We start from the raw sequence: 17,865 nt of genomic DNA, 5'->3' as shown, positions 1-17,865 counted from the left end.
CACCCAAGCGAGGGGTCTGAGACGTCTCAGGGCTGATTCATGCTGGAAATAGTACAGTTCATGCTCTGTGTGCTGTGGATGGTGAGGCAGTCTCTGACTGCTCATGCCCTATTGTTCTTAACTCTTGTTAGGTTAGAAGCAGGAGAGCTTTGGGATCCACAGATGATCTCCCCAAGAGAGGTATTGGAGAGGAGCAAGCAGTGGCTCTACTAGGCAAATATGTCACAGTTACTGCACTGAACGGAGCTTTCCCAGAAGATATGATTCTCTTTGGGTGGTTGTCAGGTTTCAGGCAATAGCCAGTGGGGTCTCAGTAATATCCTGTCCCTGCCTCCAAAGGGATAGAAAAGAGGGAGCGTTTATAAGCACATTTTCCCACTTCCCTTTCATGACTTAGGGGATCTCTAAGCATCTTTGTGGCTATTCCTCATTTACTTAAGATGTTTTAGTCATCCTGGATTTGAGAAAGCAAGGTAAGCATTCTCCCCTTGGCCCCCTAACTGAACTATCTTGACTTCAAATTTGCCTTTGCTCACTTCCATTCTGCCTGAGTCTATGGATGGGGCAGCAGGCCACACAGTTCCCTTTCTTTGACCAAAAGGAACTGAAATCTGGTGACTTTATTTCAATACCACCAGCCCCTATAAGCAGGCCTGACCGAACAGAAAGGCTAAGCTGAGTGAAGAAAAAAAGAATACAGTTTAATCCACAACTGTTCTATTTGACATCTTTTTCAAGGTAGGGCTTCACCAAGAATAAATGTGGTACTCGCCCTGACCAGTGTGGTACAGTTGTTTGGGTATCGTCTGGTATACCGAAAGGTTGCTGCTTTGATTCCCAGTCAAGGCACATATCCAGGTTGCGGGCTCAATCCCTGGTGGGAGGCATGCAGGAGGCAACCAATGGCTGTTTCGTGTTCACATAGATGTTTTTCTCTCTCTCCCTCTCCTTTCCTCTCTCTAAGGTAATCAATAAAAAAATATTTTAAAATGTGATACTCATAAAAAACATTTTTATATACAAAATGCTTTAGCACATACAGAATTCTCACACCAACCTTGTGAGGTAGAAGTTACATTCACTGTACAGGTACCATTTAGAGAGACTCGGTGATTTCTCCAAGGTCACGTGGATACTGAGTGGCTCAGCCAGAACTCAAACCTAGGGCTTTTGACTTCAAATCCTGTGTGCTCCTCAAAGACTGAGAATGCCTCGGGCTGGAGGCACCAGAGTCCCAGCCCCTCCAGAACAAATGGGTACAAAATATTCTAGGAGGGTACATCTGAGCAGAACTGACAAAAGGAACAGCCTAGGCCTTCTCTAACCTCATCAATGAATCCCCCTTTTGCCATTTCTGCCACATGATCACTAGACTAAGTGCTCCACATTTAATTGTCTCTGGCTCTTAGTTCTTTCTATTCTTTTTTACTTCTTCAGATTAACACTTAAAATTTTGTTTTAGTTTTATCTCGTTCTTTTAAAGTGATACTGAATGTAAAGAAAAGCCACGGGCTTTGGGCTCGTAAAATATGTGTTAGAATTTCCTTTGAGACTTCACTCTTTTTTAAAATGCTGTCAACCGCTGGGCTAGGAAAGTAAAACAGGGAATGACAGTGCTAAAAAGCCATCCTATCCAGGGCTAGATGCCACTCATAAAGGTCCTAGGACAGTGATGGCGAACCTTTTGAGCTCGGCGTGTCAGCATTTTGAAAAACCCTAACTTAACTCTGGTGCCGTGTCACATATAGAAATTTTTTGATATTTGCAACCATAGTAAAACAAAGACTTATATTTTTGATATTTATTTTATATATTTAAATGCCATTTAACAAAGAAAAATCAACCAAAAAAATGAGTTCGCGTGTCACCTCTGACACGCGTGTCATAGGTTCGCCATCACTGTCCTAGGACCTTAAGCCGAGACAGGTAATTTATCTACACCAAGGCAAGGAATATCTACCCGCAGAGAAACCCCTGAAGATGAGGCAGACAACTGATTTTCACTTGATCAAAAACTTTTGCAGCTAAACCCTCCCTCCCACCCTCATTTAAAATCTGGACTTCTGTTTAAGTCCAACACCATGACACAAAACAGCTCCAAGAGACGATGTGTACAAGGGGAACCCTTTCCTGTTCAACCCCAGAATGCATTTTGTTAGAGACAGCATAAGCCCTCACATACCCTACCTATCCCACTCCTGCACCCCAACTGTGAAGCAGGAGGGAAAGCTTCAGGAACACAGTGCTCATCAATCACAGACCTGGGATGCTACAGCTTCTTGCCCTGGCCCCCCCTGGAGCTAGAGGGAGACCGCATGAAAACAGTCTACCTATAGGCAGGATTTCTCCCAGAGCAAACCTGACTTTTTGGTACATCGATCTTGGCTCTCACTGCTCTCCCTGCTTTCCACCCCCCACTGCCTCCGCATGTGGGCTCAGAAGTCATCATCTAAAGAATTCCATTGCTCACCTCCTGCATAGCAGCACAGCCCCATGAGGCCACACACCAGATGGAGGGGATAAAAGTACGAGGTCATGGCTTCTAGCAAGAGGCTTTTTCTTAAACTAACCCTGACTCCTGGAAGAGAGGCAGAGCAGGAGAGTGTCGGGTGAGCTGCTGCCGACAACAGCTTCATAGGTCGTGTGTAAAAAGGAAGGAAAGAGCTAACTTGTCTTTCAGTGGAAATTTCCCCACTCCCACCTCAGACCTACTCCTGGCTTCACATCTGCTTCCAGAAGGTGTCTGAGTAGAAGACAGAGAATGTCAAACCAAAGGGTTAAATCCTCCCCAACTGTAGGGACCTCTCCAGCAGGCTGCCACACACATGCTGAGGTGGAGGCCAAGCCTGATTCTCCAGGAATGTAGCTATGAGGGAAAGGGAAGGGGAAAGGGTACGGAAAGTGGACTAAAGCTCAGGGGAACCTGAAAAGGTTGTCAGTAGGACTTCAAAATGTTTGTGTATAATAAACAACGAAAATGGGATGGAGGAGGAGCATCAGTCCCAGAATCATCATGCTGCCAGGTGGCAGTGTATTGAAGCAATAATTACAAAGAAACAGTTTAAGTAACTGACTGAGAAGTCTCAGAATACAGACATCAGGAGAATGATCCTAATCAGGCTTTCTACAAGAGATGGCTTCTGAGTTGGATTTTTAAAAGATACGGTATGGACAGGTTGAGGGCAGTCAGAGACACATTCTAAATAGAAGGAACTGGTTTATGCTGAAACTTAGAAGCAAGAATGTGCAAGCAATATATAAGGAATTTCAAGCAAGTACATATTATATACACTGGGGAATACAGAGAAATTAGAATGCTGAGATCAGGACTTAAATAATGTGAGGTGACTGCATGTGCCTAGACTGTCAATGGTTCAGTCCCCTACAGAGACACACAGCATCTTGATCTATGTCAGTAAACACCAGGGCACCTGTGAGAAAGCACAGATGAGTCCATTTGTTACACATACAGAGACTAAAGGAGAGCTACCCTGTAAAGCCCACAAAATGTGAAGTATCATTAACTACAGCCCACTAGCATTTGAGATTCTGGGCTAAATAGATATCAAATATCCTATCCAGAATTGTGATGCATTAATGTAGGTTTACAGGCCCAGAACCTGGCATAAATCAAGCCCAACTCTTAAGAAAATGAAATGTAAAAAAGGAATAATTTAATACAGAAAATACACGCTTCTTTCCCTTACTCCCAGCCTTACAACATGACAGGGCTCCTATGCCCTGGGCACACTGGACTTTCGTGGCTGACAAACTCATCTGACTTGAGGCCAGTGACCCTGAGGAGGGCTCTGAAAGAACTTCAGGGACTAAAAACCAGTTCCCTAATCAGAGGGAGACAGTTCTCGTGCACTATACAGGCCACTAGAGCAGCAGCCAAAGACAAGGCAAATTCCAATTTCATGACTTTCAATTAGGTCCCTGGCTTCCTGCATTTGTTGAAGATAAAGCAGAGCTATTTATTAGGTGTCTGCCACACTTCCTAACTGAACTTCCCTAACCTCTGAGGACAAAAACCACAAGGGCAACCACTTCTTTCACAGCCCTTTCCTGGTGCCACTTTCAGAAGCAGAATATTGGGATGTATATTTTATTTTATATTTATAAATATTAAATAAGCCAAAAGGTGAGTAATAGCCTAAGTTTCTGCTTTACTAACTAGCACAATTTGGTACTGGAAGGGAGGCAGCCACTTAACAGCAATAGCATTTGTTGGTATCATCTTAGTTTTTTTCCTCCTTTCCTAGGCAGATTATAAAAGGTGATTTCTGAAACCCTTCACAATAGAAAAGCTCAAGGGTTTACATTCAACTGTGACACGACTGAATTCATTAAGAAGCATGTTTCAGGTTGCACTATAATTTCCCTATGTAACATAAACCTATGGAATCTGACATAAGCTGATTGCTCATGCTGGTTATTTTATTTACATTTCTGAATGGAAGGGATTTCAATACTCATAAAATATCTAACTGACTTATTATTTTTCATCTGTTCTCCCCGAGCAGCTATTATAAAATAGGCATAGAGACAGAAGGCTCAACTTGTATGACTGGTTAAGTAAGCAACCAGGGAAAAGTTATTGCTCAAAAGCAATTTTTCAAAAATTCAATAAGGAGCTTGGGGCCAAACAAGAGATATGGTTATTCTCAATGCCATCTGAAAGATAAACGTTAAGTGACTATATTGGTGATCTCTGTCCAACCGAGACCTATGGGAGTAGGTGGTAGCTTCACAGGAACTCGGGCCAAGAGTTACTCAAGTCTTCCTGGAGACCTAGTACTAGGAGACATGGCCTGGTGTAAATGGGACACAGGTGAAGGGAGAGTGGGATTCTCCTTACAACCCAGAAATATAAATGTGCTTTTATGACATTCCCCCTCTGAAAAGGGAGAAATGTCCAGGATGCAGAATTGACCAGCAAAATTCAGCTTGGAAGAGAGGGACAGGAGCCTTATTTTAGTGTCTTAATCCAATAGCCTTTCCTTATTTCTTAAAATTAACATGATTTGTGCCTATTTTCAGAACCGGTGACTACTGGACGAATCTTTGACATTAGCAGTGGGCTCTGGGAAATTCTGAGTGGTTCTTTCCCATTCTCTCTCCTCAGGGCCACGTAATTGTAGTCTTAACTTGTGCTAGCCCATCCTGCTCACAACCTCGTCACACTGCTTCATTTTCTAAACCAGGATGGCCCTTGGCCCTCATTAACCTGTCATTATTAACAATGAGAAGATATAAAAGAGAAAGTTGAAGATGTATGAGTATGGAGGTTTTTGCCTTATGGCAGCTACTGTGTGAATCTGAGGCAAGACCTTTCTTATTTAAATTTAGAATTGTGGAGTGTTTAATTTTTGATAAATTCTAAAATTTAGATAAATATAATGAATACCACAGTTTACAAAAAACATTGTAAAGATGAAAGTCCTCTTAAAAATATATAAAAATAAAGAGACCTCTTTCTATCTCCTCTTATTTGACTGAAAGAATTCTAATTTGACTGAAATAAATTCTTCTAAAAGGAAAAGTCTTCATGAGTCTAAATTGACTTTTTGGGTCACTAAATCTTGTGTGAGGCACGTGAAAATAACTCATTGGTCACTTCTACTCAAATGAATAAATATGCAAAGATGAACTAATCTATTGTTGTGGCAGCAGTCTCTGTCTTATACTGATACACCTCCTGCCTACCTCAGACCGCCTACCACTCTAGACTATGAGTTACTTGTGAACTAGGTTTGTATTATGTATTTTGCAAAGGTGCCCAATAATGATCTGTTCATTGAATGAATAAATGAACAAACAAATTCATTAGTATTAACATCTAAATATAATGAATTCAAATGTCAGAATAATCGTTACCATATTACAGGATGTTCTAAAACAACAGTTAACATATTTTTCAATGCTGAGGCTCTTGAAAAACTAAATTTTAAAAACAAATTAAAATAAGCTCTATTGGAGTCCTCCATTCAATAAGCCAATACTGAAAGAAGAATTTTTTCAGGGTATCCAGGATGAACTGCATGTTTTAATGCAGTTTTTTTTTTTTTTAAAGGAGGTATTACAATAGCTAAAGTACACAAAGAGCAAATTAATAAGAGAAGTCTACAAAGTTATGGCTTAGTTGAATTAGAGTCCCTGGACTTCCCATAAGAGCTAAATCCCAAAAGGATCAGAGTCAAGTAAATAAAAAATCCAGCTGAATTTTATCAGAGGGCAAAGTTTCAATTCTGAGTACCCCAGCAACGCAGGAGGAATTATGTGTGAGATTAGTAAAGTGCCTTCATCCACACCCAGCCAGAGAACATTCTTCTATCTCACTGTGACTGCAGGGAAAACAGCAGTGTATTTGCCTGCCAAGAATAGCCGCAGCTATTCTCTAGATAGGAGCCTACCAACACGGAGAGATTAAAATTTAATTGTAAAGCTGCTGCTACCTAGGAGTAAAAGCTTGAACTCTGGCTTCAGAAATAAATTAGGACTCCAGCATAATGAGTAGATGAAAACAATAGCTGGAGTGTCACTAATAAAGAGTGTGAGAATATGCTCCCTTCCTAAATTCTTCCCCAAACGCCTCCTTCTCTGTGTATCATATGGTAATGTGCAAGAGTGCTCAATGGGAACACAGCCCTTTGCTACACTTTGAACAGTACATATACATTTTGTTTCCAGAATGCTTGAAATTATAGGATGAGGTCAGAGGGTGGTTATGTGGTCTGAATTTCCCTGACTATCAGTTCTCTTAATTTTGTTGAGCATCATCTGAAACCCAAATAATTTATTTTCTTGAAGTCGGCTGTCAAGATGGACCTAAGGCAATCTTAATGTTATTACAGAACTAAGAAAGGTAATTTAATTTCCCCTCAAATTCAGATAGAATGCAATTAACACCCAATCTTTTATTTAGGCCTTCTCAGCATTAAGGAACACACCCAAGTTTACCACCTATTGGTATAACTACTAACTACTGAAAATTCCCAATTTAGCAAAAAAAGCCCAAATTATGATATTTTAAACCAAAAGGTTTATTCTGCTCAGTTAACATCCCCCATGATCCTTCCCAAACTAACCCTTTGATTTTGAAAGAAGAGTGATATATATTTCTACTTTATATTAAAACTTTTTTTTTCATTTCAGAGAGTTAATCAAATTCTCTCTGAATCATTCAAATCGATGCCTACTGCTATATTAAAACTTTTTTGACCATTTCAGAGAGTTAATCAAATTCTCTCTGAATCATTCAAATCGATGCCTACTGCTGCTTTAGCATTACTGTACATTTTTGACAGGAGGGTGGCATTCTCGGTGTATGTGACGTAAATGACCAAACAGTTCTTTAAGTGGCTTGCTAGCAAGAACAAGAATGAAATGAGAAGGAATCGGTTTGAAAGACAGAAAAGCAAATGTGCATTCTTTAAAGCATCCGAATTCATCAAATGAGCTTATACTATGAAGAGTTCTGTAGGCAGCTTATTTGTCTACTTATGTCTCTGCCTTTGCAGTGAGCATTTTTGCACCCTGAGTGCCTTTCTACTTTCTGACAACCCAGTTCAGCCTCTTCATTTAAAACTCTTCTCCACATTAATCTCCAATAGGAAGACTTACCTCTCTAGCAAAACCATTTTGCTATCCCCACTCCACCATTCTGTATCCCCATTACTGTATTTGGTTTAAAAGTTATTCTTTTTTACTTGTTAAGTTGTGAAGTGACATATTATTGAAACAAAGCATATATAGCATGACTAAGGGGCTATCTATTGTGTGATTTCAAGCAAATCGCTTAACTTTAATGACTCAGACTTCCCTATAACATTGGAAGATCACAATGTGTCCTCCAATGGCTCAGGTAAGAATAAATGAGAATATAAGTATACCTCTTTAAGAAAAAGATAATAGCTAACTGAAGTCCAAATTATTCTTGGTTTGGAATTGAAATACATTAAGTAGTCATACTAATGTAGTTCTTTTGAGCATTAGAAATTTGATTGGTTGGGGAAGGAGCTAAATTCCATTCAAGGAAAAAGTTAAAAACTGTCCTTCAAGGTTATTTTTTTCTGTATCCCATTATTTTCTCCATTTAGAGGACTATGCCGAGTCTCCAAAAAACAAAGATGTTTTCTAAAACAAAAATCAGTAGGTTTCCTGTGATTCTAATACCACTAGTGTCATGGACTTGGAATGAGTGATTTACATCAGAATCTAAGCACAGCTCTTCTAAAAATGGCTATGCAGTCCATTTGCCCACCTGCTAATGATTAAGCAATAAATGTATTAGTAGCAGTTACTACAGGATGTCCTACACTTTGGCACTGAGACTTTTACTTCCAGGGAAAAAGATAATTAAATATACTGCCAAATAAATTCAGGGAGAGCTTTTGTGAACATCATACTTAACAGACACATGTTAACAAGGTAAGAGGGTGCTTTCCACAAACTTCAAACCTCAATTAAACCCTGGGGAAGGGATATAGACTTGTATTGAAAAGTTCATTGTCCTATCTTTTCTTCTTTTTTTTTTTCCTTTGAAAAGAAGAGTTCATATTTAGAAAATTTGGATGAAGAAGAACATGAGTGATTTCACTAATTTCTCACTCTGGTTCTTTTTGAAGAACAATGAGAAGGAAGCATGAGAAATAATACCCTTAGAGAAAATAGAGAACATTTTTTCTCTTGCTACAGATATGTCAGTTAATAAATAAAATCAAAAGTGGAATATGCCAGACTGCCCAAATAAAGACTTCAGTGGCACTAACAATAGAACAAAAATTAAGATTCTGACCTGTCACATAGTAGATTCATTTTATTATCAGGATAATCTTTGGGAAATGCCTCAGATATATTGCTGTGGAAACAGCATGGCTATAGAACAATATTTTACAGGACTATAGGCTTGGTAACAATTCAAGATATTTAAAAAACTATATCAGTTCTTATGACTTAAAAAAATTTCATAGCTTTGAAAAATAATCAATTTTCAAACAAAGTGAAGAAACTTATCTTCACTTATTGTCAGTTTAATTTCTGCATGTGGCCCTATGTATTTAATAAAGAAAAATACAACTATCATGTTTTTAATATTAATAAATGAAGGCAGATGGAGAATATAAAAATTTTTTTTATATTTCATGTCACTTATGACAATGGAAAATTAAGAACCTTTAAAAATAGTATTTTTTCTACTAGTATATATCAACATATAGTTATAATTTTCTATCAACTTCCCTAGTTATGAGGACAATCTTTGTCCTAGAAAAATGATAAGAATAGTGAACAAACCTCAAACATTTTGATCACTATGCAGTAAAAGATATTTTGGCATTTATAACTGCTTATTATCTTTTAAAATGTAATTTTGGGAGAAAAATGTTAATTATTTTTGGGCAGGGGCTGAAGAAATCCCAGTGAGACATTCTGTAGAGAGGTCTTTCGTTAGTGTAACATCTGACCTTCTATATCTTTGGAAATCATGCAACTTGGCTAATGCAGTCCTTAAAGAATTAATCAAGTAGATTGTTAGGCCCGAGTTACAGTGGAGCCAGCCAATTATGAGTTGCTCAGAAATTCATCACTGGCATGTCCAACCACATTTTCCCACATAAAGATTAGTAGAAATATGTGAAGACAGGATCCATTCCCACCCCAGCACAGTGTTCAGTGAAACAAATTTCAACAATGTTTTCCCTTAGCAGAAACAAACAATTTATTTGGGAATTTTCTTGATTCCTGTCTTTACGCATAACACCGTTTATATTTTGTTTTGTTTTTGCCAACATTGCAAAGGCTGCCCTATTTAGTTAAAACTAAACCAGGGATTTTTATATGCAAACACACTTCTGAATTAAGAGCACCAAAGTCACATGCCACAAGCCTGAATTCATCACTGTTACTGAAATCCCCAAAGACCAACACTATCTTTTCACTGCTGTGATAACGCCCTCCCAAGGCTTACTGAGAAGAAAGCTTGGATGCAATAGAGAAATGAAAGGGGCCAGAGTAGGTGAAGATTGGTTCTCTAAGGAGAGGACAGTGCTGCTCTTGCACAAAGAAGCTCCTTTCAGATAAGCAGAATCAGATTCCAGTCCACTTGTTTGCTGGCTACCCTTACTTTGAACTCTCATATTTAACCCAGCAGGCTTCAAAGCAGGTGAGAAAGTGACCTACCACTTAAAAGCAATTTTTCCTTTTTCAGGAATTCTGGCCTTGGAGAATATCAGCTCTAATATCAGCACATTCCACATCCCCAGGGATTTATGCAATTTTTTCATTGCTGTATGTCTAATGTCAAGTTTTATCTCAGCCAGGAAAAATAAATCAGAAAAAAAGTCCTAACTCACAGAAAATGAGGTCTTATTCCACATTATTTTATTCTACCATACAAAAGGAGAAAGGGAACTAAAATCATGAACCATGCCATTGGTTCCCTTCCATTTATCAAAATCTGATGTGCAGTGTGGATTATTAAAAATCATTGTTCCCTAGTGTCTTGCTTTGAGAAAAAGCAATCTTTGTTAACAAATACATTTTAACAAATTCAAACTGAATTTACTCTAGCATGTACGCTAATATAAAAAGATATTAGAAGAGGAAGAGACAGTGGTGACAACTAAGGAAATTTACTTGAATTGCTTTGCCTTACTAAACAGAAAAGCAGTATGTTTCACAGAAAAGTCTTCATTCATTTCTACTATATCTGACTTAATTGAAAATCCTAACAAAGGCAGTTTGAAAACTTACCAATAGGTTCTATTCTATGAGACGTTTGCCATGGCTAGAAGTTGAAACATTTTTCCACTTTCTGTGGTCCACATATACACTTATAAGGTACCAGAAGTATAGCACTAACAATATTGTTTACAGATTTACACTGTAGGAAATGCATTTTGAGTTTACTATTAGTACATAGCTCCCCCAAATGTGAAAGGAATAGGGTCTCCTGCTACAGCTGCGCTTTGGTAATGATGATGACAATGACAGTGGCGACAACAGCTAACACCTAGTTTTTACTATGGGCAGACACGGTTCTAAACACTTGACATATTTTAAACACATTTAACCCTCACACACAGAAAAGACCCTGTGAGGTAGTACTATTCTCACTTGACAGTGAGGGGGAGAAAAAGTTAAGTAAAGTACTCAACATTGCATAGCCAATAAGTGTCAGGGTCAGAATCAAAGAAAAGCAGTCTGGTTCCAGAGCCTCTGCTCATAACCACTCAGCAATCCTGCCCCTTCTCTACCTTGAAAAGGTGGTACTAACCAGGTGTTCTAAAATCCTCTTTTGGGGGGTAAAGTCGAGCAGGGCTTCTCGTTTTAATATGCATATAGGATGGCCTGGGGATCTTGTTAAAATGCTGATTCAGGCAGTCTGAAGTGGTGCTTGAGATTCTGCAATTCTAACAAGCTCCTGGGTCATCAATGGTGATGCTCCCAGTGCATAGAACAAACTTTATTAAGTGGTGAAGATGTAGGATGTGAGCCTCTTGTTCTCTTTCTGGCTGGCTGGCTATTTAGTCATTTATAGGTTATGTCTATACGCTGGAGACTTTCCATACCACAATCATTTTCCATCTATTCTTAAATGGAACCTGCCCTTAAAACTGCTGCATACTGAATATTGGTTTGCAGGTAATTTCAGTAAATACTTAGCTTTTAGGAACTTAAAACATATATATGAAAACCACAGGGATTGGTTGTAAAAGTTTGCTGTTGGGCACATTTTTCACACTACATATCACCAACTATACAAATACCAGAAGATAGAAAATAAATGCCTATTCGTTGTTCATCAACCAGAATCATTGTGAATTAATATCTTTTGGCCTAAAAAAGGAGCTTCCACTTTAAAATCATAATTCATTCTCAGACTCTGCTAGAAGAGTGCTAAGGAGCTTGTGCTATGCAATCTTCAAGGCTCTTCTGGTACATCCGTGATCTCAATAAAGGCAGACACTATCTACTAATACCAATGGACAGAGCTGATGATGAGTACACTCCACATTAATTTTAGCCAGTGCCTCATGGAAGTACACCACTAACATCTGCCACATCTCTACTCCAGACTGTACATCTCCCTCCTCGCTCTAATTCACCTCCTTCCCACTGCCCCGAGACAAACCCAGTATTGAAGTAGCTCTCCCATTGCTTGCCTATGGTCTCAAATGCGAGCTGCATATTTTTTCCAGTTGCTAAATGGATGGGATTCCCTTTCTAGGCCATTTTTTCCATGCCAGATTACACAGTAAGGTCATTTCAGTTTGAGATGCACTCACTCAATCAGCACCACTGCATACAACAGAGTTATGGTATAATCACTAAGCTTCCTCTTTACACCAAAAGAAAAGAGGATAGTCAGCTTCCAACCCAAATATCTATAATCCCTGAACAACAGAGAAAGTCATTCTTCTTCAAGCTTGTCCCAAAATCAAGTGTGGTCTCAGACTCCTAGGCCTACAGCCAGTGGCAACTTAACACATTATACAGTTGACCTTCAGGGGAAAAGGGAAACCAGTGCTCTTACTACTGGTGCCAGAAGAAAACCAACTAATCTTTAAGGCACAGAACAAACTATTCTTAAGGCAGGAAAAGAAATTGTGAGGAAACAGGGAGTTCGAATGGAGGTATTTAGAGAAAAATATTGAAATCACATTACCAAGTAAGGGCTAGTGTTTCTATGGTTCTCAGTGCTCTTCTATTTGGGAATAAATGAATCGTCATTTTCTTTTTAGGTTTGAACTCTTATTACCTGGTAAAAATGCAAAGATGTACAAGAAAGACACATTTTTTTAAAAGGCTTAGAAAGTTAACAAGAATTCTCTTTGGTAATTTTACTTTGAGCCAGTGATAGTAATTTATAAGTTTATGTAGAAGAGTAAATAACCATGGGAGACCCTCTGTAGAATCAGTCCTCAAGTACTTCCTGGACCTGCATAAGGAAATGGGGAAGTAGTTCAAAACCAAAGGGTAAAAATAAAAATAAAGGTCTACACATGGTTCTACACTCCAGGGCGGGGAAGGTCAATAAGAACATGCAGATACTATAACAGGGAGAACCTCTGAGTAAAGAGGCACATCTGTGCCCAGTGTGAATGTCCTAACTGTCCCATATTACTTACTTATTCTCCATCTTAGTCGCACTCTTGAATTGAAAGTTCAGCAAATACTTAGAACTAATAATTTCATTTAAATGGAAAAATCAAATGGCTTGTTTATAAAATAGGAATTTTTTTTAAATGCCAAGAAAATACATTTAAAAGAACTGGATTATTCTTTAGCTAGTAACAAGTGCTATGTTTACTACCAAACATGATCTACAAAGACCAACTTTATAATGTTATGCCATTGTTTTCTTCAAACTTTTAAGCAACAAAAATATAGCTCAAATCACCGAAAACTTGTGTTTGACATATTTATGGCAGCAAGTTTACAAATCAATTCCTGTAATTTACTATAACAAGTATCATCCACCATACAACTGGTTTAGCACAAACACATTAGAGATGGTTTTTTGTGTGTTTTACAAATGCTCTACACAAGTCCTTGAGATCATACTTACAGCTTTAGCAAAAACACCCATGATTTCAGGAAACTGGTGTGTGAGAAGAGCTATCATTGCTGTAGAAGAACACAGTCCTGCTGTGAAATAGATGAAAAAAGGAAGCTCCTTCTTTGGGTAAACAGATACTTGATGAAAGGCTGCAAGGGAGAAAAGGCAGAAGTAGATTTTATTTAAGACTAGAGTGTAAGCCAGTTTTAATATTTTCAAGCAAAATCTATTTTCTAAAACTAAAAAGAAAATTAATTAAAAAACAAAAAAGAACAATAAGTCTCTGGCTAAACAAGGTAGAAAAAAGTTATCCATTATTTATTCCAGTATCCATAGGGTATCCACATAGCCAGAGGACTGTGCTGGCCACTGGGAATAGGATGGCATCGTGGGAAAGAACACTAATTGTAAAGTCATGCTGAGGTGGTTCTGAAAAAGAGCTTTGTCACTTATTAGCTGTGTGATCTTGAATAAGTTGCTAAACCCTCTATTAGTTGCTAAGGAGTTGTTATGATGAACACTGTAAGCCCTTAATAAATGTAAGTTATTATAATTCTTGCTCTTTGGGAACTCAGAGGGGAGTATAGAGATCAAGAGACAGAGATGTGGTTGGAGATTTTCCAAAACTATCAGTTATTTATTTCACCCAGTTATTCTATACTAGAGGCCCGGTGCACGAATTCATGCACAGGTGGGGTCCCTCTGCCTGGCTGGCATCGGGCCGGTGGCCGGGGAGGGCTCCAGGGCATGTCTGGCCCTATCTCGCCCAGTCCCCATTGGCTGGACCCCAGCAGCAAGTTAACCTGCTGGTCGGAGCATCTGCCCCCTGGTGGTCAGTGCATGTCATAGTTACCGGTCGGTCAACCACTTGGTCGGACACTTAGCATATTAGGCTTTTATATATAGAGATGTGGCATCTCATTGAGCAGTATAAAAATTGAACTAGAATACCAAAGCCCAAGGATTCTGGACATAAGTGAAATCCTGTGTCTTATTTTACCACATTCAAACATTTACTCAGGTATTACTTTTCTAATAATTGGGTATTTCATTACCAATAGTATTCAAGTACTTATATTTTATTTGAAATTTGAAAATACTTGTATAACAATGCTAAGATGAGCCTATGACAATGCTTGGCACACAGTAGGTGCTAAATAAATGTCTGTTGAACTAAAAGCTATTCTGCGGACTTCATTAGTCCAGGAAGTTGACTGCTCAGAGCTGGACACAAACCCGAGGAATTCCTAATGTAATATCCTACATAAGTAAGGGATGACTAATTCAGTGCTGAATCAAGGTCAGCTATAAATTTCACTTTTTTAAACATAATGATTCACAGAGCATATTACACCTAAGTTTCCTTCAGTAGACATGATATTTTTAGGTTCTATACTATATTCAGAAAGTATAGACCCAAAACCAAACTCATTAAAAATCCAAAAAATTTCCAGAGCCTTGAGTCATGTTTGAAGTGAAAGCACAACAAATCTGACTTTAAAAAAAAATTATAAACATTAGAAGCTGTGGACAACACTATGCTTTCAGCACCCAAAAAATAGCATTCCCTTATGCCCCATCCCTCAGCCATGAGAGGCCAACCTCTTCCAGCAAACCACGAGAACCAAACCATGGTATTCTCAAAGATGGGAAAAAATACTTACCAATTGGTAAGTATACCAATGGCTACTATAATTGCTATCATTTGAGATACAGCAAAATTAATATTAATTAAACTGTACAGCATTTTATGGTTTACAAACTGCCTTTTCATTTATATTACTTTTATATCTTTTAATGTAAAAGTAATATAAATTACTAAGAAACAGACATTATTCCCACTTTATAAGGTAGGAAACTATATAGCTTTATTAAGATAACTTCCTAAAATATGAGATTTTTATACTGTAGAAGAGACCTAATTATTTATTTTTTGATTGCTTTCTATAGATTCATTTCAGTCAATGTTTAGCTAATACATCAATATAATGGATGACTAGTACAGAAACACTCCCTTGGAAGTAAGTTCAAATTTCATCACTGGCTTGTAGAGAAAAATTTATCAGGAGGCATAAAAGACAACCAAAGAGCTATGTGAACTAAGGGAATAGTTCAAGTCTGAACTTATGAGGCTCATAGCAAATTCCAGAATGCTGTAAGTCATATCAAGGTTGAAGGAGAATTGAAAACAAAAAATATTAAGTACTCCTGAGTATTAGAACTCCACATTATTAAAAATGTGTTCATTCTACCACAATCAGAGACAGAAAAAAATACTCTAAGAACACACAATATAATATATCCCTGGAATTTGCATATGAGTCGCACCCTAGAAATAATAAAGTGCTGCCAAGAAGCGAACTGTCTGTTCTTATAGCCTATGGCTCTGACAATACATGATAATAACCCTGGTTTTAGTCATATAATTACTATGTAAAGTTGGCCTTATATCAGGCAACCTTTGTGATGATTTGGGGGACATTATTTTAGGCTAAATGTATTAGCTTAATATAATACACTCTTAAATACTGATGCTCCATAATTAAAAATATGTTTCTTTGCCTTAAATATCTTTGTTCCTGTTAAAATGGAAAAACAGTAATAATTACTACCACCACCATCCTAGGAAAGAAAATTTCTCACCCATGACCTGCTAATTGCTAAAGTCAATGGATTCTTCTCAGTAATTACGTACCTTACTTAATCTCTCAGATACTCCTCCTCACTTGGAAATATTTTCCTCCTTTTAGTTTCTAGGATATCTGCTTCTGGCTCTTGTCCTGTCTCTCTGACCACTCCTTCACACTGAGCCTTCCAGACTCCTTATCAGTCACTCATTCCTGAGACATTTTTGTGCCCTCACGGTTCCACCCTTAGTTTACTTCTCACTCTATAGTTTCCCTTAGTGATCTCGTTTATGCCTAGAAAATTATGACTGTGTAATAAAATATTTCATTTTAAATGAACATGTATATGTGTCTATATAGGTGAGATGTAATACGTGCAACATACTCAAAGTCTGAACTCATTTACTCCCCGACTCCTATTCCCAAACCTGCTCCTCCTGCTATATGATGGATTTACCATTCAAGTCTCAAGTCACCCGAGTCAGATTTAGGAATCATCCCTGACCTTGGAGATCTAGGCATCCCCCATTCCAGCTTCCTAATAATCTATTCCATACATACAGCACTCAACTCATTGTTTATCAGTCTTTCTATTAACCTGTGAGCATCTTAGGTGTTCAGAGCAGGCTAAGGAAGAAAAGGTACTAATAGTTAACATTTCTACTGAGTACTTATAATGATCTTGTCATGTTTATAAGAATAAATTAATAAACATGACTAATTCAAGTAATATTTCTTGAAAATCAATTTTATGGTGATTGTTACAGAGATACATAGAGGGACAATAAAGAGAATCCTGGCTTTCAAGCTTAAAATCTAGAAGGGGGAGATTAAGAAGTACACAAAGTACTTTGATAGTTCAAAGAAAGAAGAGATAACTTATCTATCTCAGAGCATGGAGGAAAATAAAAAACCCTGGAAGAAAAATATCAGCACACCCAACTTCTACAATCTCTCCTAAATTGTCATTTGTCTGTTTGAACTTCTCAGCTCATTAAGTTTGAGGCTTGTGAAACGGCAATTTTCCTCCTTAGACTTCAATTCTAATGGCTCCAGAATTGTAAAAACTGTGGCACAGGTTTAAATCATATAAGGAAACATGGTACTAGTGTTTACTAACCTTCAGGTTTAACTGGTTAAATCATAAAAAGAAAAGTTTAATAGAAATTTATCAGTTCACAGAGAAAAACAGTGAGTGGATGATATGGACTGAGACAAAAAATATAGACTATTCTTTTGAGAGTCCAGCTTCCTGAGAGCAAGAACGAGACAGAAATGCTCTCAGCATTATAACCCTACACAGTTCAGGTTCTTCTCCTAACTTTTTGACTGCTCTTTTTAAAATTGGGAAGTGTAGTCAATCCAACTTCATTTTCCTTTGTAAAGACTGCTTTGCCTATTCTGGGTCCTTTACTTTTCCCTACAAATGCTGGGATCAGCTTGTCAATTTTTGCAAAAACCCTGCTGGGATTTTGATAAGGATCGTATTAAATTTACAGATCAATTTGGAGAGAATTGACATATAAATAATGTTGGGTCTTCCATTCCATAAACATGGAATGTCTCTCCATTTATTCAGGTATTCTTTAATTTCTCTCAGCAATATTTTGTAATATTTGGTGTACAAATCTTACACATCTTTTGTTAAATTTATTCCTAAGTTGTTTATTCTTT

At 37.9% G+C, this 17,865-nt stretch overlaps 1 protein-coding gene across 10 annotated transcripts in view; it reads right to left on the bottom strand.

Moving 5' to 3' along the window:
* The window catches only part of ST7L (suppression of tumorigenicity 7 like), a 136,289-nt gene that overhangs the window by 69,908 nt on the left and 48,516 nt on the right, over positions 1-17,865 (bottom strand). For 8 of the 10 annotated variants that reach the window (XM_005860001.2, XM_014534585.1, XM_014534586.1 and 5 more), the window contains one exon: positions 13,574-13,713. In XM_005860001.2, the coding sequence (XP_005860063.1) occupies positions 13,574-13,713 (140 nt within the window). Of the gene's footprint in view, positions 1-3,200; positions 3,432-12,830; positions 12,944-13,573; positions 13,714-17,865 lie in introns of those variants that run through there. The other 2 variants (XM_005860003.2, XM_005860002.2) reach the window with 2 other exon arrangements.

Source organism: Myotis brandtii, unplaced genomic scaffold, assembly GCF_000412655.1.
Source record: "Myotis brandtii unplaced genomic scaffold, ASM41265v1 scaffold131, whole genome shotgun sequence".
Classification (NCBI taxonomy): domain Eukaryota; kingdom Metazoa; phylum Chordata; class Mammalia; order Chiroptera; family Vespertilionidae; genus Myotis; species Myotis brandtii.
The sequence above is the reverse complement of the archived record's forward strand: the minus strand, read 5'-3'. Positions and strand labels throughout refer to the sequence as shown.